The sequence below is a fragment of the Antechinus flavipes genome, chromosome 4 (genome assembly GCF_016432865.1).
Source record: "Antechinus flavipes isolate AdamAnt ecotype Samford, QLD, Australia chromosome 4, AdamAnt_v2, whole genome shotgun sequence".
Lineage (NCBI taxonomy): Eukaryota > Metazoa > Chordata > Mammalia > Dasyuromorphia > Dasyuridae > Antechinus > Antechinus flavipes.
The window spans coordinates 275,972,921-275,999,969 of NC_067401.1; the positions used below are offsets into that span (position 1 = coordinate 275,972,921).

At 39.0% G+C, this 27,049-nt stretch overlaps 1 protein-coding gene across 1 annotated transcript in view; it reads right to left on the reverse strand.

Moving 5' to 3' along the window:
- SIM1 (SIM bHLH transcription factor 1) overlaps positions 1 to 26,254 on the reverse strand; it is an 81,010-nt gene extending 54,756 nt beyond the window's left edge. The window contains exons 1-9 of the mRNA XM_051997446.1: positions 25,925 to 26,254; positions 24,504 to 25,151; positions 12,774 to 12,856; positions 10,736 to 10,829; positions 9,904 to 10,008; positions 9,693 to 9,778; positions 8,845 to 9,044; positions 8,110 to 8,216; positions 6,733 to 6,880 (exon numbers count right to left, since the gene is read on the reverse strand). Coding sequence (XP_051853406.1) covers positions 6,733 to 6,880; positions 8,110 to 8,216; positions 8,845 to 9,044; positions 9,693 to 9,778; positions 9,904 to 10,008; positions 10,736 to 10,829; positions 12,774 to 12,856; positions 24,504 to 24,678 — 998 coding nt within the window. The 5' untranslated portion in view covers positions 24,679 to 25,151; positions 25,925 to 26,254. The remainder of the gene's footprint in view (positions 1 to 6,732; positions 6,881 to 8,109; positions 8,217 to 8,844; positions 9,045 to 9,692; positions 9,779 to 9,903; positions 10,009 to 10,735; positions 10,830 to 12,773; positions 12,857 to 24,503; positions 25,152 to 25,924) is intronic.
- Between the last annotated feature and the right edge of the window lie 795 nt (positions 26,255 to 27,049).

Sequence of the window (27,049 nt, forward strand, 5' to 3'; positions counted from 1 at the left end):
TTATTTTATTTAGTTCTCACAACAATTCTTAGGTGTAGGTGCTATTATTACCCCCATTTATTGAAGAAACTGAGGTGGGCAAAGGTTAAATGACCTGCCCAACACTGGATAGTTAGTGTCTAAGGTCCATATTTGAACTCCTGTCTTCCTGATTCCAAGACCAAATTTTGTCCACTTGTGGTGCTATCAATATAAGTTAGAAAAGGGGATAGATTTGGGTAGTGTAGGCATAGATATTTTCAGTTTTAGACAAGTTAAGCTTAAAGTGCTAGCTGGAGAGCATGGAGAGATATTTAACAGTCAGAACTATGGTGCTGGATCATAGAGGAGAAACAAGGCTGGAAACATAGATATGGGAATATTCTACTTAGTGATAATAATTAAAACCAGAGGAGTGAATACAGAAGAGCAAAGAGAACTGAGAATAAAGGCTTAGGGGATACCTATATTCGGGAGCCCAGTAAAAAGACAATGAACAATCTAAAAAAAGCCGGTCTATTGTCAGGTACTGTCACTCCTCCCCATCTTTTCTTCTCTATTCCCCCAGAAAAGAACAAAAACCAGTTACATTATCCTAAAGAATGCTAGGAATACATTTAGCTTTTTATTCCCTTGAATAAATGAACCCTGAGATTGATGATTAAGTAAAAAGGTCAAGGCAGCAAGTATAATATTACTCTTTCTAGAAGTTTAATAGTAAAGAGGGGAGAGAAATAAGATGAAAATTTAAGTTAGAGGATCAAGGAAAAGTATTATTTTTTGTTTGAGTGTGAAACCTAAACATGTTGTCAGACACACAGAGAAAAGCAAGGGAGGGACTGAAGACAAGAGAGAAGGAAAAGAAACCATCAAGGTCCCAAAAGAGCCAGGAAGGTATGGGATCTATATCACAGTGGAGGGATTAGCCATGGTAAGGAGGTAAAACACCTCATTATCATAAAATAGGAGAGGAGAGGAGAGGAGAGGAAAAGATAAGTGAAAGGAGAAATTAATAAACTTAGCGATACATTCAAAATCATGACTCACTATCACTCAGAGAAGTTGGTTTGTTGATACAAATAATGATTTGAAAAGTCATAGATTATAAACAAAAAAAAGTCAAAATTAAAGTAAAATTAAGTTTTATAATTACCTTTCACCATTTGCTCCTCAACATTATAAGAGTGTGAGTGTGTGTGTCTCTGTGTGTGTCTGTCTGTGTGTGTGTATCTATGTAAGTATTCTGGCATTTTCAGACACCTCTGTTGACTAAGCCAGCTATCAACTACCACATTTAAATAAACTATCACTTGGACTTTTCATCAGTCTGAGATGACCTGAGTGATGTTTCTGCTAGAAGAAAGAGTAACAAATTAAATAAAACTCCTTTCAACCCTATGAGGTAAAATAGGCAAAACATCCTTTATTCCTTTTTGGCTGTCAAGCTAAGGGGCAACAAATGGATGACAACCAAATCACAATTTAGCAAGCACTTTTGTAAAAATTACAATAGTCAAATATAGTGTACATGTATGTTTCAATAGAAAGTTAGACCTAGCTTTCATGTAATAAAGAATTTTAATATGGTAGTTATAAATTATCTTTCATGAGGTTGATCTTTACAATTTGTGTTTTTAATCCTGAGTTACATAAAACAAGATTATTTGAGGACAACTGGGACATTTATATACAATATTATCATAATAGAAATTATGCTCAATTAAAGACAATTCAATTTGTGAATATGCATTACTATTATAATGATTATTTTTAGTATTAAAAAAATTATTTCTATACAACAATTATTCCCCAGCTGGGGGGGGGTGTGGGGGGTGGAAGGTAGAGTTACATTATTTTCATATTTACAGAGTTCTGAGAGGCCAAAAGAAGCTTTATCTGATATGCTCTATTAAAAAAAAATCACATATATTGAAAATAAACTAAATGTCAAGAAGTATATTTTACTAGCTAAGTCCATTTTTAAGATGTTTTGCTAAAACTACCTTAAAAGAAAATGAAAAATATGCACATGATAATAGTCTTGATCAAATGCATACCAAAAGTCCATGTTATTTGATATGTTCAAAAAGACAATAATTTGGGTACCATGTTGTGCACAGTTCAAACATAAGAAAAGTTAGGTTTTAGTTGAAAAGTAAGTTAGCAATGAAATGCATTCTATTTTAATCATAAGGTCAATAGGGGTCTAATGCAAACAAAAAGAATTCCAGTATCTGTGATTTGGGGATATAGATTCTCTTTTTTTTTCCCTCTTCAATCCTTTTTTCAAAAAAATAAATTCACAGAAATATTGAACAAAAAAAATGCACTATTTTAAAATTGTCTGGATTTGTTTTGCTTCTAATTACAATTAAATTAAAAAGTTAAAGTAGAAAATGTTTTTGAAGTCTACATACTTCTCTGTCCTGTGCTTTGATTATCACTGAAAGGCACTGAATAGCATTTGTCCCTAAAACAATGTTACTTACAACTTTTATTGTACCAGTATGGTTTAGAAACTTAATTCTATGTCAAAGGCAAAAATTATCAAATTAATCTCTAAATTAAATGTCTTTTTAAAAAGCTCTACTCTTAAAACTAATGTTTTTTCAACAATTCTCACCAGAATTCTAATTTAACTTCGATCATTTTTGCAAAAAAATCCTACACTGAGACTTCTAACAAAAATTCTAACTCAGTATATGTACCTACTGAGTGCTAGATGAATATTAACATAAATGACTGACATCTGTAAATTCTTACATTGTATTTTTTTTAAGCATCCATAGTTGTACAAAGTGGATTGCCAACAAATTAAACACCATACTATTTCAAGAATATATATGTGTGTATGTGTAAATATACATATATACATACATACAAATATATAACATACATGCATGTATGTATGTGTGTGTATGTGTATATATAAAATAGAAGCCTATCCTCTTTTTTGGCTTACTGGAGGAGAAGCAAAGTTCAACCTCATCCATAAAAAAATTTTAGTGGGAGGAAAAAACAATTAAATCAAGGTCTTTATTTCTATTCTCTTTTTATAAAAATATATTTCCAGGATTTATTATTTTCCACATTTTCTCCTTTATCAATATATCTCAAGACCAAATATTTTTTTATCTGAGTAAAAGGAAGCTAACAGACATCAATGTGAATAATTAATCTTGCTAATTAAACAGACAATAAAGAAATCCAAGAAAATTAATGAATTCAAATGAATGAATGAGTTCAAAATATGATTTCAAGAAAACCACTTAACTCTTTTTTTAAAATGGACTTTTCCCCATAAATGTTCTTTCTACTCTCCATCCTGATTCATGGTATTTCCATATTCATTGATTAATGACAACAAACTTCATTCAAAGGTTTCTCTGCAAAGTATTACAAAGCAGTCTTTTACCACTATTTATCACATTTCAAAGAATGTGAATAACTTAGAAATGCTGTCCATATAACTATTATGAAAGGCATGTTGCAGAAAAATATGGACAAGGAATGAAGAGCTTGTCAAACATCATGGAATCTCAGGGACCCAGACACAACACTAGAAGATTTTAATTCTCAGTATCTTTACACTGTTTCCAGCCTTTCCAAATCATATAGAAGTTATACAAGGACCAATAATAGCACCAGAACATTTGCCACCTGCCTCTGAAATAATACTATTTTCTTATCCACACTGATGAAGCAATTAATTTAAACAGATCAATGTCTTAAATAGATCAATTTATGGTGAAGTTGCTACACAATACTGAATAGGCTTTCCAGGCACATTTTAATTGAGGGCTGAGAGGGAAGGGAAGGCAATCAGCTTAAAAAGAAAATGGCAGTTGATTTAAAATTTTAGAAAAACTAAGCTTTTTGAAAGTTTTCTTGTGTACTGACGTAAATAGGCTTCACCAAAGAGACATCTTCATTTAGTCAATGCCTAGTTAAATTATACATCCTTCAGTTTCATAGCAATGCTCTAAAATATATCCTCTCAAATACTTATATTTGGAATACATCTGGCATGTCAAATTATTTGGAGGACTGTGGTTTTAAATGTATTGTTTGAGGTAGTATGTTTGGAAAGAACTCACTTATCATTCTAGTGCTTCATAAAGAATCAGCATAGAAAACAAATGTAAGTTCTAGTCTGCTGCTACCATAGAGAATCAATAGTCATCTATTTAATTTGTTAAGACAATGTAAATTAGTAACTTCCAACCAGATGTGTGATGTACACATCAAACAAACTGCAACCTGTTCATTATGAAAATCCCGTCAGCACACACAGAGCTGCCTGATGATATTTTATCTACTGTAGTTTTCCCATTAGTGGTTATGAAAATTGTCCTGAGGATTTCTGTACAAAGAAATGGGCGTTATAAACCCATAATGGTGCAATCAATTTCAACTATTCATCTTTTATATGTAGACTTATACAGGCTTCTGTGTGTTTCTGTGTCTTTTCATTTGGGAGGGATAAAACATTCAGAAAAAAATGTGACATACTATTTTCCTTCAATAAATCATCTATCTGTAGTCATTAAGCCTTTTTATTTAATGTACAGTTTCTACCCTCTTTCTATGGCAGTGAAGAAGTATGCAAAGTGAAAAAAAAAAAAGACAGAGTCAACAGAAAAAGAAAGTACGCATTTACTAAAAAAAAAAAAAAAATTCAAAATGACTCTAAACATAAATTAAGCTTACCCATTGGGAGGTCTAACTGGCACTCTGGTCATTTATATAGGTCTATGTGACTATGTAGCCTGCTGTTTGATAAAAAATGATTACTAACCACAGGCACCCACAGGATAACAGGATATATATAATACTGGTGATGTCTCAGACATACAAAGCTCCTTCTTCGAGTATGTAAGCTTCCTTTTCATGGTAAGCAGATCTCATTTTTCATTCTTTAATACTTTCACTTCCCAAAAGTAGTTTATTATATGAAAAGTATTTTGCCATTTCCCTCATGTTTATTTTAATAATATCAAAAATAGCAAACATAAAATAAATGGTTACATTTTGAAGGCATGCACAGTAATCAAAATATTACTGATATGTTCCAGTCATTAAAATCTTACCATTACAGCATCATTTACTTTGCTTCCTAGAAAAGGAGAAAGCTAAAGAAGGTTCACACCACCAGTCATCTTTGCTGGACACTGACCCCTCATCTTAACCAAATCCACTTCCCAATTCTAACAAGTTACATTCTTTTATCAAACAAGCTGTAGAATTGATAATAGTATTACCAGATACAATATTGCCAATGACTACATTTTAAAATGTTATTATTTAAACTAATATGAAATGAATGCATTCTTACTGATACAGTTGAAATCCACAAAACACTTCCTTCCAGTGGAAAAAATCCATTTCTACTAAACCTCTTTTCTATCAGCATTTGCATGATAAATGTCATACCCTAAAATCAGAATCATTTCTATTTCCCCATCTTGTTTCTTCTCCCCACCCTTCACTCTCAAGAAAAACCAAAATATATATATATATATATGACTTTCCACTAAGGTTTAAAAATGAAGCAAGCAGCTCAGTCCTCACAAACATACAGTACGTGCCTCTTCACCAAGAACATAACAGGCCACGTGACTTAGCATGCATTGGAATACTGGCAACCAGAAGCTATGATTATTTCCAGGGGGAAAAAATATGAATCAAATATTGCAACTTCAGCCAGCCTGCTGGAGATTAGACTTGGCCCTACTGGCCCCAGGTCCTGAAGTATCAGCAGGTAGCATCCCATACACACAGATCTCATACCCTTGCAATCCAGAAGTACAAGGGGAAGAGTTAAGTGCTGAGTGTTAGCCAAGATATCCAGCATTAGCTTGAGTCTCCTTTCTTTCTGTGGGTTAAATTCAGACCCACTTGGTCACTTAAACCTTCTTTGTGGTTCAGCATAAGAATCACTGTCTCGGAACTCTCAGCTTTGATTGGAAACTCTGGTTAAAATTAAAAACTTCAAACCCCAAATTTGAAAAAGTGAAACAGATGTCCTGTTCGTTAACTATAAATGGCTCCTCACAGAGATCTCTCTGTCTCTCTGTGTCTCTCTATGTCTCTCTGTCTGTGTCTCTGTGTCTCTCTTTCTGTCTCTCTGTCTCTCTTTTTTGTCCCTTCTTTCTCTCTATGTCTCACTCTCCTTCTGTCTCTGTCTCTTTCTCTCCTTCTCTGTGTGTGTCCCTCTCTTCTCTCTGTCTCTCTTTTACCTCCTCCTCCTCTTCCCCTCCCCTCCATTAAATTTAATTTAATGCAGGTTAAACTTAAAAGAAGTGGAAAGCAAAATATGTACTGAGGATGAAAAACCCCTAAATCTTCCTCTGGGAAATAAAAATTAAAAAGAGCTTTATCAGAAAGATGAAAGTAGTGGGTAGAACTGTTTTCTCCCATAATTAGCCTACACTAAAAGTCCAAATTAGAGAGAGTGCCTAGAGGTTGTCTTTTTCAGCACCTTCTCTCTATTTTTTCTCTTTCTAATTTAAGCATCCCAGCTGTGAAAAAAAAAAAAAAAAAGGTGGATATAAAATAGGACGGAAGGGGGGGGGGGGAGGGGGAGAGGAGAGAGAAGATCAAATGATAGAACATATAAACCGCCAGCCTCTAGCTATCTGCTATTGTTATTCTAAGTGCGCCTGGAACAGAAAGGGTATTCCAAAGGATCATTGGGCATCTTCCCCTCTAAGAAGCCTCCCATGCCTGCAGGATGTTTATCATTGAACTTACGTGAGGACATAGTTGACGCTGACGATGCAATGGGGCCTAGAGGACCGGCTGTTGTGCACAATGGTGGCGTAGCTCTGTACCCATACCCAGCCCCCGTGCTTTGCCAGGAACCGGTAATACTTTGTAGTCACCTGCCCTTTCACCAGCACTGAGGTGAGAGACGGGGAAAAAAAAAAGTAGAGTGGGAAACAAAGAAAATCTGTACTAGGATTTAACCCCAAAACCACTCTGCTAGATTGCTAGTTTCCAGACTAACTCTAACCCCGCCCCCTCAACCCTAATGTCCCGCAGCAGCAGCAATAACAGCTGCAGCTATAGGCTAGGGGATGCCACCAAGTCCAAGTCCTCTCCTTACAGAAGGAAGAAAGACGCAAGAGGCAACCGGATGCTGGTCAGACTCGAAAAATCTTAAATGAAATAATTAAAGAGGAACTGGGGCTTACGGAATTGGGGGGAATCCTAAATGGGATACTAATAACCATGGAAATGAAGAGGAGAGAAAATTTCCAAAACCAAAGGATTATGCAATGTTAATTTGTATCGAATTCATTTGATCTTATTGACACGCTTTCCCTTTTTGAAGGGAGATAAAGCTATTATTCACTTGGTCGATTGCTTCCATATTTGCAGTAATATGAATATGGATAATTTGGCGTTGATCATGATTCCTCCACCCCAAATCCATACTTTTCAACTACCGAAAGGGCTTGTTGTTAGCACTCTTCCTGGAAGTTAAACTCTGATTCGTATTATTTCATCTCTTACTCGCTTCCCGGGCTTGGAGATGTAACTCTAAAAAGTGCCCATGGGCATAATCATGGATTTGGAGTCATTGCTCAAGCTAAACAGTATATTTGTAACAAAGAGATCAAGAAAATGTTTCCTTAGTCAACAACTGTATTTCTCTTTTGAAGGGGATTTTTCAGCAAAAGTAAATAAATCGGAGGAGTGTGGAAAAGTGAAATGGAAACGAGTACACGATTTTGATTTGCAAATTGAGTTTAGGGATTGTTGGTTGTTTTTGTTATTGTTAAATAAAAGGGGTTCCCCGTTGACTTGGAACAATTGAATATGCCCAAGCCTGCTAGGAGAAGCTAGGTCGTTTTTATTTCAGTGCCAAAGGAGGCTTGAAGGTAACACTGCCAAGCTCTTTTGGAGTTGATGATCTGTGTCTACTCCATCCTTGCAATAAAGATCCACTTCCTTATGCCAAAACAGAGTCTTGGGGGCCTAGAGCAGTCCACTATCCCTGATGGAATTATCTTTCTGAACAGGTAGTAGAATTGTTCCCAAAACGGAAAGCAAAACCGGTGGCACTTAAGTGAAGAGTAAAGGGTGAAGGGAGGGAATGTTAAAGGATGCTGAAAAATTGCTTACGCAGGTGATGAGCACAGCGCAAATGGAACGTGTCACAACCATGGACATGATGATAAAGGGTCTTCTCGATCAGGTCCTGAGGTTCATAGCCAGTTAGTTCAGCCACCCTGAGGAATACAAGAAGGGGAATTCAGTAGTGGGGAAATGGCACAGAAGAAGTAGGAGGCACAGTACAGACAGGTGAGAAAAAGAAGAGGGATTTCAGTCTCTAATGTGGCCATCCATTCTGTACTGACAAATGATAGTAAGCAAGCCACTTCACGTCTGAACCTCAGTTTCCTGCTCCATAACATGAAGACAATTTTTATCTACCCTTCCAACCTCCCCCACAGACCTATATAAAGATCAAATGCAATAGCAGATATAGAGCACTTTGTAAATTCTCTTAACTTCTCTAAATGTAGGGCATTCAGCACAGAGAATAGAATCAAACTGTTAGAGGTCAGAGGGACCTTTGTGGACCTAGATGATCCAACCTGCTTATTTCAAAGATGAGGACACCAATCCAGAAAAATTAGGATATTTAACCAAGTTCCCATCATTTAACATCTTTGCAACAAAGTTGTGATTGAACTGACTTTGAGGCATCACAGTGGTTCTCCAGCACACACACATACACACACACACACACACACACACACACACACACACACTTTTGACCCATATTCTTATTAAGTCTTTGGGGCAGGTTGCAAGATGTGGCATTCACATAGTAACAGCTCAGTACAATCCTACCTGGAATCCAAAAATATGAGCTTCATATCCAGGCTGGCACGAAACATGAACATATTGCTGTGTAGTTTGATCTCTGTCACAGCACTGGGGGGCAGTGAATGGCCCACAGCTACCAAGCCCACATTCTGGTAGCAGCCATCAAAAGGGGACATATCCAGACTATACTGGCGGATCTTTAGGTAACCACTGCAGTGAATGACCTGCAAAGGAAGAAAGAAAATTAGACATTTCACCAACTCTTCCCTTCCTGCTTGAGTTAGGGTCCAAGATCAGGAATGCCAGATAGGAAAGGAGTTTCCAGGGGCCCTACAGGAGCTAGCTGGGTTATCTGAATGAAGTGATAACCCTGATCTATAAAGCAAGATACTTAGTAAAAAGTTCTGCATAAGTTTAAAATCTAAACTCCTAGATGATGAATAAATCTTTAGATTGTTTCTCTAAATACGACAATTGTGTTTTTACTTAATAATAATTTTGTAGCAATCTTGAGCAAATAATTTAGCCCCTTTGTGCCTTAGACCAATAAGTTCTGTTGGTGGAGAGAGCTTTCACACTCCCACATTTAAACCATTTTCCATTTCTCCTCTCCCCCAAATCCTTACACATTTACTCTCCAGGTGTGCCCCTTTTTTCAGGGAGAATATAATAATGCTTCAAGTATGTAAAATATATGTATTCTTATTTTTTTAACTGTCCCTAAGCCTAAATGCTCTCTGCCTATATCGTATACATACATGATTGTCTTCAGGAATCTCATTGTCCAGAATACCCTATCACTGTAATTTGACAGGAGTGTCCATCCCTGGCAGCTGCAGCAACTGGGGTTTCAGATTGTCCTAGACACACACCTTATAACCCCCACAAGTGAGACCAGCGTTCCTCTTGGCCAAGACACACTTCATCCTCAGGAAAAAGGAACGTTCTATCTCATACTCTGGAAAAGAAAAAGGGGGAAAGGAATTTGGTATATTTTAAAACAATTTATAAGGTTCAGTCAAAGGAAGAGTGAGGGAAGGTGATAGAGAGAGATACAATGGAAGACTCTGGAGTATTCTTTACCCTGTACAAAATGGGAGTGGTAGGGCTGGTGGGCTGTGAGCACTGCAGTCATCTCATCATGGTCTGCTGGATGGATATATTCATAAATACTGTTCCCGGTCAGTTCTACCTGTTATAAATAAGGATTTCAGAGTTACCTGCATTGACTTAAGGAAAGGTTAAAGCAAAAAAAATGGGTTGGAAGAGGGTAGAATAAGTAGGGAGATCTTTTTCCTGAATTCTTGAAAGGGTGGCCTTTTATTCTATACAACTCTTTAAATTTTCCCTCTAACTCCAATCCAATTGGGATTGGCCAATTAGGCCAATGGGAATAATATTCATTTAGTTTGGAAAGGAAAGATATTGAAAAGAGTGCTAGGAATAGGGTATGAAAAGTCCTTGAAGTTCATCTAGTCCAAACTCCATTGTTATATAGATGTAGAAACTGAGGCCCCGAAAGGCTGTCATTTTTTAAACTTTATATCCTCAAGTATCCATTCTGAATGAACATTTATTTTTTATAAATTATTTGCCTGAAGTCCCAGATAGTAAATAGAAAAATCGGGATTCAAACCCAGGTTCCCTTATTTTAAAATCATTTTATACTACACCATGTTGGATGCTGATCTGATATGTTCTAGAAACTTCATTTAGCGCCCTGTAATCGTGTAAATATTGCTTTATTAAAAGATACCATTCTACTATGTCCTAGGACTTCCAGTTTCCAAGAAAAGCAAAATCTTACAGAGGAGTGTCCTGAACAGAATGAAAGCCTACAGTATTTCTCATGCTCTTATCACTGCCACAAAAAGGGAAAGAATCAAGAACTAGGGAGCCTGTGGATCCACCCCACCTACCTGAGAAAGACCCAGGTGGACAGATGCAGTCTCTGAAATATACATGATCTTTCCATCCGGAGCCACCACAAAGATGAAACCATCCAAGGTCTAGAAAAGTAGACAGAAAGTATGTAAGAAACTCTAGAGATGGCTCTAGGAATCTTTGGAGAGTGTTCACTTTGCAGAGAACAGAAAATAAGGCCCAACAAATATAAGAAAATGTAGAGGGAATAAGAAGCCAAGAAAAAATCAATAGTCCTTGAGAATAGGAAGTATGCAGTGAAAAGATTAAAAGTGGCCTAAATCATGCAGTATCTATTATGTGAAAACCTTGCCCTCCAAAGTATAATGAGGAGAGGAAATCCAGCAGGCCTGAAAAATGCACAAGAGAAACATGCAAGTGAGAGTAACTATGAAGACCACAAAGCAGGAATGAATGAACTGATTTGAGTAAATTGTGCTGCAGGAAACATAAAAAGGTTTGTCTGGTCAGAATGAAGAATTGCTTCAGGGTTTAAGAAGAGATGAGTGGTGCTGATACACACATACATAATAACAGCTATTCTTATTGCCTCTTATACCCTAGGATCCATCCTATTTTCCCCAAACAAATCACATCGATAGAAAGATAGAAATATACATACATATATACATGTATACTTACATACTAGGTGCTTATTATCTCCTGATTATATAACCATAAATAAATAAAGTTTCTTAAAGCTGACAAAATCAGTTTCAGAAAGTGTTAAGATGTCTGGCCCAGAACAAGAGAAATCAGTTCTCAGTTTCGAAGCTGAAAACTTATTTTCAAGGCTCTACTCAAGAAGCTCATGGTGGACTTGAATGACAATTAAGGGGATGAAGGAGCAGGGGAGAAGTGTCAAGCCTAAAAATGCCAACGGGAGTTTTACTATTTTAAATATTTGCTCTGCGACTTAAGTGGGCAACGGGCAATTTAAAACGGTCTGCACTGCAAACAATGCTATAATAGGACCTACACACTGGTCATACACATTACCTGAATTTAGTATGGTGTGCACCTGCGCATGTGCGTGTTTCTACAATGCTAGACACCAGAGATGGGATCTGAGGAAAGAAGGGCGGAGTGTACTACATAAGGACGTTTGAAAGGGTCTGTGACAGCGAATGAAAATACGATTTGAAATGCAAATATATCCAAAATATAGAATTTTTACATCTTTAATAGACGGTTGCGTTTCACTATTTCATGCCTGAGTCACTGGCCTCGAAAACGCACTAAGGGCATGATTCTATGGCTGACATTGCTTCCAACATGTGCAGGCAGAAAGAACTGTGTTTCCATGAACTACGTTTATTCATCTTTGCTATATCTGTCATAGGGCCCATAGAGTTCTATGGTCTCTGTGTCTCTCTCCCTCAGTTTACCTCTGGCTGGATAGAAAGAAATCTAAGAAAATAAGCCAGTGCACCTTCGCTCAGCAGGCACCTAAACAAATTCCTTTCAACTTTGAGGAGTCCTTTCAACTTGCCTGTCCACAGACCACAGATGGAGTGGAGGGGGGGGGGGGAGAGAAGGAGAGAACAGGAGGGGGGGGGAATCAAGTGAGGGCAGGAGAGATAATACAAATATTTTAAAGCACATACTATTTCCGAGGTACTGAGTTATTTGGTGGGGATACCATGACGATAAAAATTTTAAAAAGAAAAAAAAGTCTCTGCCTCATTAGAATTTACTTTATACTAGAAGCCGACACAACTCTGCTCCTGCTAGCGTGCCTTATCACCCAAAGGAAATACTACCGGGTTTCCTTAAACTGTGACAAAAATGCAAAAGGAAGACCCGGAGATGTGCTTTTTTTTTTTTTTTTTTTTTTAGTAAAGTAATATAGACAACTAAAAGCTGACCGTGCTTCAAAGGAAAGAAATCCAGACTTGGGCTCCCTGCTTCGATCTGTGAAAGGTTTTGTTTTGTTCTTAAAACAAGTACACAGGAATACAGCAAGCTACAAATATAACAGTATTTAATAACCTTTCCGGGAAACGGGCTTTGATTTCAAGGCCAGTTACCTGTAAGAGATGGGACCCCAGCTCCCGACCGACGTTATCCAAGGGACTGGTACGGGTTGAATGGCCCCACGCTTCTCCAAGCCCTGTATACAGAAGACACAGAGAAAAGTCTTCAGTAGAAATGAAATTGACAAGGTCCCGGGTCCTCCACGTGGGAAGAATTGCCAGTTGTTAGAGGCGCAGCGTCAGCAACCGCGGGACCACTAATTACTGTGCCCAAGGTTATTAGTACAACTGTTAAGACTACAATCACAACGACTGCCATACGGTGGTGTAGCCAGTGATAATAAACAGTAAGCATTCCCCAGCAATACTAGAAAGATAATAGCAATGGATTGTGGAATAGCGTTACTTTCAATTCCAAGGGCTGAGTGAACTCCAGTTGGGTTGCCAGAGTCCAAGGATGCCGATAATCAGACCTTTCACACTACCTTATCTCACCTAACTTGCTTCCTTCGCTGAAGAAAATGCCGGGTTTCGCTTAGAGTACCGAGCCACAGCAAGATGTAATACAACCTATTTTGTGCTCAGCTACAGCAACTCCCTCCCTGGAAAAAGAGTGCGACCATAATAGAGGGTAAAGGAAATGGTCCGTTTTGGGTTGCATTTGATTATAACTGTTAGCGATTCCCCTGATACTGTGTGCTATCGATGCGTTTTGCGTGCTTCATTTGTGTATCTACAAGGGAAAAAAAAAAAACCACTTTATTCCTCATTCACTTTCTTCATTCTCATCATTAATAAGAGAAGGAAACTAATAGCACGGGAGGAACTTGTGCATCCACATGGAGTAATCTAGGAGATCTTTCTCATTTTAGCCTCCGATAGGATTTTTTGATTGGCTATAATGACTCTACTTTCCTTCTCCTCCTCTTAAACTCCCGAAATTAATCCCCCTTATTAAAAATCAGTTTGCTTTCAGCTTTGTGGTAACTCTTAGGCTCTATGTCACCAGTGGTAGATTTTGCAGGCATCAGTCAACTATTCCCCACCCCCACCCTCATTCCTTTTCCCCCATTCCCATCGCCATCTAACGCACTTTTTTTGAAGTTAGTTCCCCGGGAGCACTAAGAGGTTCTAAATGTTGCCTTAATATTAACACCGTCCTGAACAGACTGCAGAGTCATTTTATTTCGCAGACTTCTAAATATCAAATACTTGAAATGCGGACACTCCATTTCCTTATTGCCTTAGATTTCTCAAACTTTGCACCCAAATTCTCCGCTTATATCGGAATTAAAAATCGCTTTGTTCCTCAATATGCTCATATAAACGTGTATACATACATATAACATATACATGTTATATGCGAATATCTATTACTTATGCATATTACATGTATAAATATCTAATCAAGATTGTTATTTTCTTGTTTACAGAGATTAAAAAAGAGGAAAGCCGAGAGGAATTGGCCGAGACGGAGTTGTTATTTATGAGTAATATCTTTTAGCAAAGTTGCTGCTGAAATAATTTAAACGGGGTAGTTAAAACCTTTTATGCTTACCCCATTAAACAGGGATTAACATGACGAGAGGGAGAGGGAGAAGAAGAGGGAGAGACAGAGGAAGAAAGAGGGAAGAAAGAGACAGACAGACAGACAAGACAGATTTATTGCAGTACAATGCAAATCACCATGAAATACACAATGACAAACACGAGCATTATGATGTCTTACTACAAATTAGAGCATGGAATCTGACTGTTTAAAAACTGCTGGCCAGGTGCTACTTCCCGTTTATCTCCCAAAACAGAGACAAATAAACAAGTGATCAAAATCTGGGCAACGTAGAACAGTTAGTTCTCTTTCATCCCGGACCCGATTTACCTAAGTGTTTGCACATCTAAATAAACCTAACGATTTCCCCACAGCTATGCAAACATTAATGCTCCCAGACTACCTCCCTCCTCTCACTCCATTTCTCCCTCTTCTGTAACCCTTCCTGATTCTTTTTCATCCCTTTGGTCCAGTTAAATCTCTCCCATCTCACCCCTTCTCCGACTCTCCCTTTGACAATCTGTTTTCCTGCCTCAGCTATGGCCCCACTTTGCTCTTTATAGTTTTTCTCCCATTTTACACCCAAAACACTTATTTGTGGCTCTATACACACACACATATCCTGTTTGTCTATCTCTCCCTATCCTTCCTCCCTTTCTCTCTCTCTGAACTTCCCTGTCATCTCTATTCTTTTTTCCTCTCTTCCATCTTCTGGACCCTCCTTCTCCTTCCTTTTCATTCCTTTTATTACTAGAAAGTGGGGGCGGAGGAAGGCGGAGTAAAAAGTGTGTGTTGACTGTGGGGCTGCGGGGGAGGGTTGTCTGCTCTTACTGTGTGTATGCCTGACTTGACTGACAGTGATCCAGATCACCCAGGTACCTGCACGTTGAGCAACAAAATCACCCGTAATGGAACGCCATCTGATGTCTTTGGCTAAAGGCAGGTAGTGAAACCTCAGGCTAAAACTCGGTGAGAAATGCGCAAACCAGGATACCACGACGGAGGGTCATCGCAACACTGGAGAGTGAAAAGTATTTTGCAAAACAGTCCAGAACCAGTATGTGTGGCCCTTTGCATGTACTTTTTTAAAAAAAACAAAAAAAGGTTCACAAGAGATGTGTGAAAAATTGCCCAAGAAGATTTTCCTACCTGAACAACTGGGAAAGACACAAATTCGGTAGGCTACATATTACATACTGTTTCAGTATTCCTGGTTTAGAATCTGGGCTGATTATTAATCCAAGTTTACGGATCTAATTAGTATGCTCCTATGAGGGAAAGTAAAACTTCCATCGCAAGTTAATGAATAGCTCATTTCCATTACAGGTTAATACAGGTCTCTTTTTCTTTTTCTTTCTTTTTAATGAAGTTTTTTTTTTCTTTTCTTTTCTTTTTTTTTTTCCACGGAGCATTGCACTCCACTTTATGTTTCTGGTTAAAAAAAAAAAAAAATCTCTGCCTTGACATCGAGTTAATGTTTTATAATGTAACGTGTTCTCTCTCTCTCTCTCTCTCTCTCTCTCTCTCTCTCTCTCTCTCTCTCTCTCTCTCTCTCTTTAACCTGGCATGACTTTTCCTAATCCTAATTCTTTATCTACAAGGTCTAGAATCTTCTCATCCTCACACCCCCAGAAAAATGGGAAGAGGGGAGTACACAAAAGAAAGCAAAACCCTCTTCTATCTTCTAAGATCCTGTTAGAGACTCCTCTTCTAACATACTTCTTTGCTATAGTCAGTTCAGTTGGTCCTTGGATCCGTTTCTCTGTCCAATTCCTTTTAGTCAAGGGGGTAAGCTGTGATTTTTTGCACTTGACCTACCGCAGAAAATTCTGTAAATCCGTTGATTGTCTGTTTAAAACAAGAAGGAAAGCAGCTCCCTTTGCTGCAGGATTACAGTGGAAACCAGATCTAAAGATTCCCTTGTAATTTGGAGAGGCCGAAGGAATAAAGGGTTTGCAAGGGGAACAAGTAGCTCTGTGAGGGAGAGGATAACTAAATCGTTTTTAGGCAAAAGGATTTTCCCCAGCTAAAGTGGTAGAAGACAAAGAAAAACATAATCTATTTTGGAAGATTTCCAAGATATGCCATATTAACCTTAGCAGATAAATTTTGCTTTTCTACTCCCCTCCCCCATTCCCCTTAAAGTCTGGTTTATCATATTTACATAAGTAGCATTAGAGGGGGTTGTATCTATTATGGATCTAAAGGACTAGCTCACATTTCATTAGAAAACCTGGTTGAAGTTTCCTTGTTGCTGTATACTTGATGCATTGTAGAGCCATTTCCATTTAAATACCCCCTGACCCAAGGATTACCTCAATGGACTGACTGCACGGGTTTTGTAATTTCCTGAAAATGAGATTTCGATTTATAAAACAAGAAACCAATTAGTAACCAAATGAGGCGAAGTAGATCCACTAAAATTGACCTAATCCCATAGGCACCATTTAGGCAAGTTCTTGGCGAATGAATGATGAGCCCCAGTCTAGCATGGGCTCAAAGCATCATCCAGCTGTGTTATTGCAAGCAGCAAAAATAAATTGATCGAGCTTTTCCTCCAGAATGAATTTCATATCCTTGACAAAATATAGATTATGGCTCCAACATTATAGTTTCCTCCACTCATACAGGAAGAGGAGGAGGAAAAGAAGCACTTAGCATTATTATTGTGTTTTTTTAACCCTCCCCTAGACAGGTAACACACACACACACACACACACACACACACACACACACACACACACTGATTCCTTTGTAATACATAATAAACAAAAGTACAAGTAGATGGCATAGTTGGAGGGAATATTTACACTGATTATATCAAGAATTCTTTTTAGTATTTTGCTAGGGTTGCTTTAGCTTTCTCCACAGCTCCTGATACTTCTTTAAACAATCATATAGGATAGTGAGTGCAGGTAGGAGTCACAACACTCATCTCTTGTCATGACCTGAACATGACCCAATCATTATTGGCAAAGATGCCAATCCACTTTCAAACTCAGGACAATAACAGATTTTGCTCAGGTAGAAAGGGGGAGATAGGTTGAGGGTGGAGACCAAAAGAAAAAAGGATGGAGGAGGGTAGTCAAAAGAAATTACATATTTTAAAATGCTTCACAAAGAGACCCAGATGCCCATTAACCCAAATGGAATTTCAATGTATATAGTTCATTCCAACCTACCTCCTGTGCTTTCTTCAGTCCAGGAGAGATAAGGGGAAGGTTTGAGGCCTGTCATGCTAGAGCTCAGCCCACCAGCTTACTGGGACCGGTGACTCCAGTGTCTAGGAGGGCAAGGGAACTGGAGGTAGGGGACAAGGGAAGGGAAATCCCATTAGGTATGCAGGGAGAAGAAACTCTGACCAGGTTTAGTTACCAACATCTATATCTGAGACATCTATAACCTGTACCCTAGGGGTAGCTTTGCCCTGTCCCATCCTGCCTATCTACCATGACTCTTAAGGAGAAATTTAGGAAAGGGACTGTTTTGGGTTGATGACTGTGTATGCCTCTGCGCAAACGGGTTATTGTCTTTACAGAAAAGGAGGGATATCTGGGCTATGGACATTTTCCACAAATCTGAGCCACATTTTTCTTAAGTCTCAGCTTTTTCGAGAATAATGTGAGTCTGATCAAGAGTAATTTGTGATTCCGGTTGCCAAATCAAACAGCAAATTAACACCCCAAGTCAGTAAAAGATGAGAAGAGCTAGATGGACTCGCAGGCAAGGGATTGAGATAGAAGACATGCTTAAAATATGGAAGAGAAAAGTATATATTTTTTCAAAGGTTTCGTTCAGCCTCATCTGAGAGTGTCAAAAAGAGCTTTTATTTCTGAAGAACACAGCTTTCCATGAACCGCGGCTGCTATGGCTCCCATTTCTGCACTTGGGTCGAATCTTCTTGCCCTGCAGCAAATGTGGAGACCCAATTCCGATATTCCTCTCAACAGGAGCTGAGAGGGTGATGGAGTCGGGGAGATGTTCAAGGATTCAGGATGGGAACTAGTGTCTCTCGGTGACCCAGGAGTCTCTACAAGGCGTCCGCTGAGCTCGACCTCAACTACTCCAGGATTCGGCTTCTCTCCCCTTCCAACCTTTCCTCACTCTAATTAGTTCGATTAGCCGCTTCAACATTTAATCAGAAGCGACATCATTAAAAGTGGTCTTTCGTAGCTGAGAGGGGCAAACTAAAGGAAGCAAGGAAAAGTTTTATCCGGGCCAGCATCCTTTTATGTCCAAGAAGATAGATGATTTCTCGGCCCAGAGATCATTTCCATTATTAGCAGAGGAGGAGGTAAGGGAAAGAAAAAAGGAAGGAAGTAACTTTAACTCAATAACTTTTAAGCTCTATAGACTGACTCTCCAGGAGGCCATTAGCTAGGACATTTTGTCCCCCTTTTGGCCTCTCTCCTCCTTCCTCTTCCCCCTCCCCCAGATCTAGAGTTTAGGGGGTGGGGAGTGAGTAATCGCTGCTGTTACTCAGTTAAGCCCTAGTTGCATTTTCCCAAAGTAGGTCGAGGTATGCGGCCTGATAGCGCCGAAGTTGCAGATCTAGGTCCAACCCAGGCAGAGGCAGAGGCCTGGGAAGAAGGTGAGAGCTGGAGGAATCCCTCCCGCCGCTACAGAGTAAGCGAAGGTTCTGTAAACCCTCATAGCCAGAGGGAACTCTTTGGGGAATCAAGTGAAGCCGTTTCAAAAATCTTAATGACTTTTGGGAACTAGTTCTTCGCCTCTCACCCAACTCCCGGTACACTCGGTTAGTTCCTTTTGTATTGCTCTTCCAGGTAGTCCTAGCTATTGGTGGAGATCTTTCCCAGCTCCTTGGGAACTCAAGGCGGGTAAGGGAAATGAAGGGTGAAAGGAAGTGGCGTAATGGATGGGAAAAGGTTGGCTCTTTCTCTATTTCCCCAGACCTTTTCTTTTGTTCAACCTATTCGCTGAAAACAGATGAATCCAAACCGTTGGTTAAAGTCCGGAGTCAATTTAGGGATCAAGGAGCGATTTCATGTCGGGGGACTAGTTGGAAAGGACTCCACAAAGCAAGACATCCCATCTAATGGGATGTGCGAGACTCTTTTCTCTAAATTCAGAGTTGATGTCTTAGGAAGACGCTAAGTCCAATGAGGCCTTCCTTCTAAATGACGATGAGACTCTAGCATAAATAAGAAGCCTGAAAGAATAATTTTCACAATTCAAATAATTACAAGGATATCTAAAATTTGCGCTTTATGGTACCAAGGTGAGAAGAAATTTTGTCTTGGAATTACATACTCGAAGTCTCAGTAGCGCAGAAATGAGAATATATAGGATGAAAGGACTGCAAACCCCACTGGGAATTGATCTAAACTCTTTTGCTCTTTGGCCAAAGTCGTTGCCAAAGTCACTAAGTCGAAAATTTCCCTAGCCAGACACCACCCAGCTTTTTTCAAAATTTTGCTCAATTCCAGGAGGGATTTGTACTGTTGGATTGAAAACACCCGCCAGCTTTAGAAAATGGGTTTGTGTTTTTTTTTTTTTTTCCCTCCTTAGGAAAAAATAAAAATCAAGGGATCAACGCCTAAAAAGAAAAAAAAAAAAAGTGACTTCCTCTATTGATCTGATCTATAATTTCTGGGACATAAATCTGCCTTTGCAACTGCTCCGCTAGGAGTTTAGTTCTGCACTTCGCATTTTAAGGCCACATCAAAACTGGAATTAAACAGAGAAAAGCAGCGTGGAGAGCAAACTGCTGCTTAAAGGCTTTTAAATGAGAAAAACTTCTGTAAAAAAATAAACATTGAAACCTAATACTCAATCATTTCCCTGAGCGGCAAGGAAAATAGCTTTAAATCACGGGCCCACGTGGGAAATAGGGTTTCTTATTCCCTTTTAGTTTTCAGTCCCTAAAATTTAACATGATTAAGCATTTCAATCTCGAGGTGAACGCAATTGAACCCACCCCCTGTCGCCAAGGTTTGTTTAATCATTCTCCCTCCAGTCCTCTAAGAGTGTGCCCTCTTTTATGCGAATTGATTTCAAATCTGCAATTATTTTTATTTTCCCTAAATCATCTTGACCCCAAAATAGTAGATTTGTTGTCAAATTGTTGAATAGATCTGAAAACGGTGCCTAACCTTTCGGAGTTACTTACTTTGTTCTCAGCCAAAAATGCATTTAATTCAATCACACATTTTTAAGGTTGGGTTAACCCACTTTATACACAAAGAATGTAACCTTCCTTTTATCGTCCTTCTCTCCCCTCCCCATTCCAGTCTTTGATACACTAAAGATTTATTCATTTCTACACGTCTCAGTTTTTCCTTTGCAAGGCTGTTTAAGAATAGATTATGTTACCAGTTGGAAGACATGGCCGTTTTAATGATTTCACAGCAATCTTCCGAGTTTTCTTCTGCTAGTGTTCGTATCCTGGAGTCTCCGCTCTAGCGGCTGCATTCTAAACTCCCCCAGGGACCTTAAACCACCCGCTAGCTTTCCTCTTTTTCTTCTTCTTTCTTACCATCTTTATATTCTCTTTTTCTTTTTCTCCGATCTTTTCGCCTTTCTCATTGTCTTTCATTTCTTTGCCTTTATCTTTCTTTATTCCTGCCCTTTCTGTCTCCCTTTTCCTTCCTTGTTCCATTTCTTGTGTTTTCCCCACCTTTTTTTTTTCTCTTTTAAACTTCACTTCTCTTTTTCTTTCCACTTTCCCATTCTTTCTTCTCAAGATTTTGGCCCATTTGGATTTAGGTTGGAGTCATTCGTCTGATTTCCTTGAAACTCTAAATTCCTGAGAATACTTGGAAAACAGTTTAACTGTCTTTCCCCCTTTATTTGAAAATTGTTAGAAAGTCAGGGAAATACGCTTTTAAAAGTCCTAAATTCTTTTTTTTTAAGATTTGGTGAATATAGAAAATTTTAACTTTCTGGCCTTCCCCATTGCCATTAAGGGAAAATGTGTGTATTTAATTGATTTTTTTTCCTTTCAAGCAAACACACACACACACACAGACACACACACACACACACACACACACACACACACACACACACTACCTCGAAAAAGTGACATGTGCACACGGAGTCAACCTCTACAGTAATTGTTATGAATGGTCAAGTTGTTTCATGTGCTCAGGAGGAGTTTCAAAGTTGTGTAATTTAATGTTGACTCTAAATGATATGTAGGTCACTCTCAACGTAACTGAAAATTTTGTCTTTGGAATAATACCACAGTTCTAAATTAGTTCTAGAATTCCCTTTCGCAAAGTTGAAAAGGATTTCTCCTACTTGGTACTAAGCATTCCCTTTAGCTTTCCAATCCCATCTTTCTGTCACAATTCCCCTCTCTTTAACTCCTCTGCATCCCGATTCAGCACCCCCTGCTGGTAAAGCCGGATTCTGAAACTTTCCTCCCTTTTTCAAAGTGTGTGTTTCAGTCCACATTAAAATGAAACCCACCCAGCACATGCTGGAAATGTATTACCTCGAGGCCTCCTGCATTTCCAGTTCTTTCAGATGACCCTGCATAACTCATCAGGGGACTTTGTGGCACTCAGCCGCCAATGAGTTATGAGCTCATCAATAACTAGGGGAATAAATAAGGTGCCCAGAGTTAGCACATTGTCTCTCCCCTTTATCTCCATAAATGTACCATCACTCGCAGAAAGGGAGAAAAGAATTGCACAGGATTAAGTGGAATGGTGGGAAGAGGACACTGTCGAAACCATAGTCCCCAGTACTCAAGTGAGACACACTTTGGAAGTTAGTTAACTTAATCTTGATTAGGATCTAGAATTGACTTAAGAGTGCCTTTTGCATCAATTAATTAATTTGTGGATTGCCGTTAGCACTTCATTAGATGAGGAAAGTTGATGTCTTAAAAAAAAAAAAGACAGAAGAAGAAGAAGAAGAAGAAGAAGAAGAAGAAGAAGAAGAAGAAGAAGAAGAAGAAGAAGAAGAAGAAGAAGAATCACCGCACCCCACCCAATTCTGAGCAGAAGCTCCTCCTCAATTTCTTTCTGGCACAAATTAGCATATGCTTTGGAGAGCGGCAGCTCGGGCTCCTATGCACTTTGCCACACAATTCCCTAGTGCATGCAGACATTCTGTTTGGCCACGGAGGGATGAGGATCCGCTATTCTTCTCTTCCCATGATTACTTACAGCCCTACAAGCAGTACCATATGCTTCTTCTGATCAAACAACTCGCTACATAGACACCAATAATTGACGAGACCTGCTAGAAATCACGAAGAAAGGTAGCCTACTGAGACTGCAGGAGTTGACAAATCACTGCTAATAATCCTTTTAGGCCCATCACGGCCATCAGAGTTTGCAATAGCTTTATTTTTATAAAGTGGGTGCTGACAATATAAAAGACAAACTAGTTCTCTCTCTTTTTCAAATCAGAAGGCAGCGTATCATGGTCATCATCTTCCCTTCAATAACTCCTACAGGAAAACGGAATTCGGGTTGTGGTTTTGTTTTAATTTTTGTTTTAATTTCTTTTCAGGTGTTAACTTTAGTTAACTTTCAAGATGGATTTTTAATCTAAGATGAAACTTATTGGTTCCAGGAAATTGATTTAAGAGGCAATTGAACATATAAACACTAAGTATAAATACTTAGAACAGTATTTTTAGTTTCAGGGACATTTCCAAAGATTTCCCTTCTAGTCCTAGCTAGAACATGCTTTTCTCAGGCTGGTTTCTCCAATAGATGATTGTTATTCAGATTGTTATTCTGAAAATTTTTCAATCAAGGAAAGTGAAACATAAATTTCACACATTTCCTTCCAGTTTTCCATTTTTAAAATGCCAATAACCCCAAACACTCAAAGTCCAAAACAACAAAACCCCTTTTCCCCTAAATGATAATGGTTCACTCATAAACACAATTGTTTATCTTCATTAGTCAGTCAACTAGTATTTATTAATTGCCTACTATATTTGTCAGGGAGCTCACAATCTAATAGGGGAGACAATATACAAATTACTAAGTATATACAAACAATATAGGATTAATTGAGGAAGACAATTAAAAGGAAGAACTACTGGAGTAATGGGAAAAGATTCTTGTTTTAATTCTCTTTATAACAATTAAACCATATGAGCTACTTATTCCCTCCTCTTCAAATTTTCGATTTATTCTAACCAACTCCATATATTTTATAATCCTATTTCTTCTTTTTCTCTTTTCTCTTCTTAGTGTTTTTTCCCCTAATTTTGTTAAGGAGGGGGAAGTAGAAGACTTTAAAGTCTTTATTTTTATCATTAATATCTACATCTTTAATTAGGGCACTAATGAATTAGGTAGATCCTTTATTTCATAGATTAACCCCCTTTATTTGGCTTAGGGATGATTCCTGACTCTAAATACAGATTTTATCTATCGGTTGAATTATTTTGTACAATTCCTTACATATCAGACAATCCTTCCACAGCTCCTTTTACCAGTCAGCCAACAAGAGCTTACTTTCTAAACGGGTTACTGACTGCAATTGCCTTAACTTACTCTGAAAAGTGCATTAGAAATACAGTCCCTTGGTTATTAAATTTTTAGTTAGCCTAGTCATTCATTAACATCTCTGAGACAGCTATAAAACTTAAAGCCAGGAATAGTTTTCAGAAAATGTGGATACCAAGAAATCCCAAACAATAAGATTCCTTCGGATAGAGTCCAAGAAATTAACCCGAAAATGGTATTTCTCCAGTATTTTCAAGAAGTAGTGTCTTGAAAGAGTTGCCTGACTTTCCAGTAGATTCCACCCATATTCAATCTATGTACCTAGCACTGTGTCTATCATTGCATACATACAATTAAATGTAAGCACTTTAGCAATGCATGTTTTCTACTGAATGCAACTCTCACTTAGGGAATAAAAAAAAAAAAAAGAAAAGAAAAGAAAAGTCCTGTTTGCTTTAGGAGTACACTTTCAGTTGAGCTCAGTGTCTGAAGTGTTGACAAAAGCACTGTTGGTCTGCTTCTCCGACAAACATCTCTGAAGTGAAGTGAAAGTATTAATGGAACAGAAGAGGGAAGAATGAAGAGCAAGATCTAACACTGACTTTAAGAAAGTCCTTGTGCAAATAGTCTCAATAAATTCCCATTCATATCAGGCACATTCATATGTGTATACGATTTAGACTGATATGCATGTATATGAGTGCATTTATACATACAGTATACCAGCATATGAACATATTTTATAAAATATTACTTATGTTCTTTCTGAAATTAAATTTAAGCGAAGTCACTTACCTTCTGGGAAAACCACTCTCATTTTTAGATAGCTGGTGGTGAGTCTGATTATGGATGCTTTGTCCAGCTGAGAGGTGATGGCTGAGGGCAAAGGCAGTAATTTAGCCAGTTCATAAAATTCACTGTTTTCCTTCTCCCGTCTAGTCCGGGCAGCATTTTTGGACTTCTCTTTCATTGTGTCTTTTTCCCCCTTTCTTCTTTGAATTTAAGCTCCCCAGATTCATCCAAAAAATACGAAATTTTCAGCTACAGGTCATGTTTGGCAAAAACATAAAACACACCTTGAGTAAAGTAGTTTACGTCTTTTCTAACTGGAGGGATATATGATAGCAACAAAAGACGAGAATTGGACAATAAAAATATTTACTCAAAATAAAAATGAAACCAAAAGGTAGAAAATAAGAGGATAGAAAAGGTGACTTTCCAATGTAGATTCGAGAATCCAAGTGTTTCCGCAGGACACTATATGTCAATAGGACCATCGAGAAACCAAGCTTCTCTTCTGTGGCCGGCAGCAAACATCGGTCCTCGGAAAACATACATAATAATTCCAGTCTTTTAAATTTCAGCTCTCAATCCCCAGGCCTCAAGGATGGCTCCAGTGTCTTGAAGGTGGATCAAGTATTCGATGCAACTTCTTTCAAGCCACTGTAAAGACAACAGCATGGAAAGGATAAAAGATGTGCTGCCAAACACTTTTACACACGCATACAGGCTGAGACCCGGGGAAAATGGCCAAGAAGGTGCCCGGGAGTTTCCGCTGTTTCTGTTTGTTTTTAAAGATCTGGAGAAAGCGGCTAGCTTAACTGAGCGTTAAGCACAGTGCTCATACATACTTCCTCTCGTTAGCAACTTTCTCAATTCCATCTAGTCATGTGAAATTGATCAATGGCAAATAACTTATTTTAAAATAAACAAGCAATAAATTCTGTTGCCCTATTCTTGTCTCTCGTACCTCCTACTCCCAATCCCAAAACGGATACCCTATTACCCCTCAACAACAGAACAGCTGGTCTTTGGATTGGACTAACTATGCCAATAGGACAATATAGAAATTCCCCTAATAGTGAAAAATACAGGCTAAATCCCAAAGCATTTTGTATATATCCATGTTGGTCCCAGTTTTCTGTTATGAGAGCTGGAAAATAGTTTTTAAGACAGTGAATGGCACAGACTGTTAATTGATGTAAACTTTAAGTCAAATGGGATCCAGTGGGTTCTCTTCTTTCTCAGGAGTAGAGGCAAAAAGACAACACAAATAACAAATTGGCCCCACAGCATCCCCCCCAATAATTTTGAAGGTTATAGAACATCTTAAAACTCAACTAAGAAGGTCTCTGTCTTTATCTCTTTAGTACAGGATAAACACAGTCTACAAAGAACAGTGGTATTGCATGGGTAAATCGTCTGCTTCCACCTACCTTCGGTCCCCGAAGTCTGCAGTAGGTAAGGATCCCAACTCTTAATTGCAACCATTACTACAACCAACTAGAGAAACTTTGCCCTCTTCTCTGCTGCTCACACGCAGAGAGTTTCTGCTTCCTTTATCTTAGTTATCAGGGTTTGGGGTTTGGCAATTTTTTAGGGAGATGCGTGAGATAGGGGACGAAGAATAGATTATAGGTTTGGTTCAGATGAGACGGCCTTAGAATCTTCTTGGATAATTGTCATGAAGTTGCTATTTTGCCTAATTGAAAGCAAAAAAATACACCCCAAATAACTTCTTTATAGCTAAAGGGTTTTTAGCCTCAACTTCACTCCTACTCTCCCTCGCTCCAGCCCTCCCTTAATGCCACTCACAGGGCCTCCTTTCCTCCTATTGGTTCGAAGCGCCTCCAAGGCGAGGTACTCATTGGCCCGGTGGCTGAGTGACGCGTGTACGCTCCGAGCTACCCTCCCTTTTCTCAGTCCCCCTCCTCTTTCAGGGGGCAGCGTCCGCCCTCTGACCCGCGTGGTAGCCAGGGCTCCTAATGCGATCCGAGCTCTGGGGGCGGGTACGCAGGCGAGCACAGGGGATCCCGCGATTTGCTGGCGGGACCCGGAGTTTCCAAGCCGCTACTACAGCTCCTAGGACCCTTGGTCTAGTCTGGCCCGGACGGTGCTCCTGCCTGCCTGGTCTGCAGCGTCCAGTCTTCTGTGGGCAAAGGGAGGAGAGGGTGTGAGGATAGCAACTAGGGTGGTGGTGGGGTAAGGAAGATTGTTAGTGCCGCTGTCCTCCCACCCCTCACCTCTCACTCCCCTTTAATGTGTGAGTGGAGGTGGATGAACATTCAGTCAAAGAGGAGGCCTATCACTTTGATGTCGCTGATGCAGTCCAGTAGCTGTGGCAGATTCAGGGTTGCAAGGTGCATGGGGCGGGCCATGTAGTCTTAGCAGTAGCAGTAGGCGACAGCTACAAACCGGCAAGCTGCAAGGGTCACACTTCCCCAGCTGAGGACGCAAAGTACTCAAGAACAGCCTGGGAACAGAAACCAGTTGAGAAAGGGGGCGAGGGGGTGTGTGCATGGGTTAGCGTGGGGGAGGGGAGACGCTGCCGTAGTTAACGC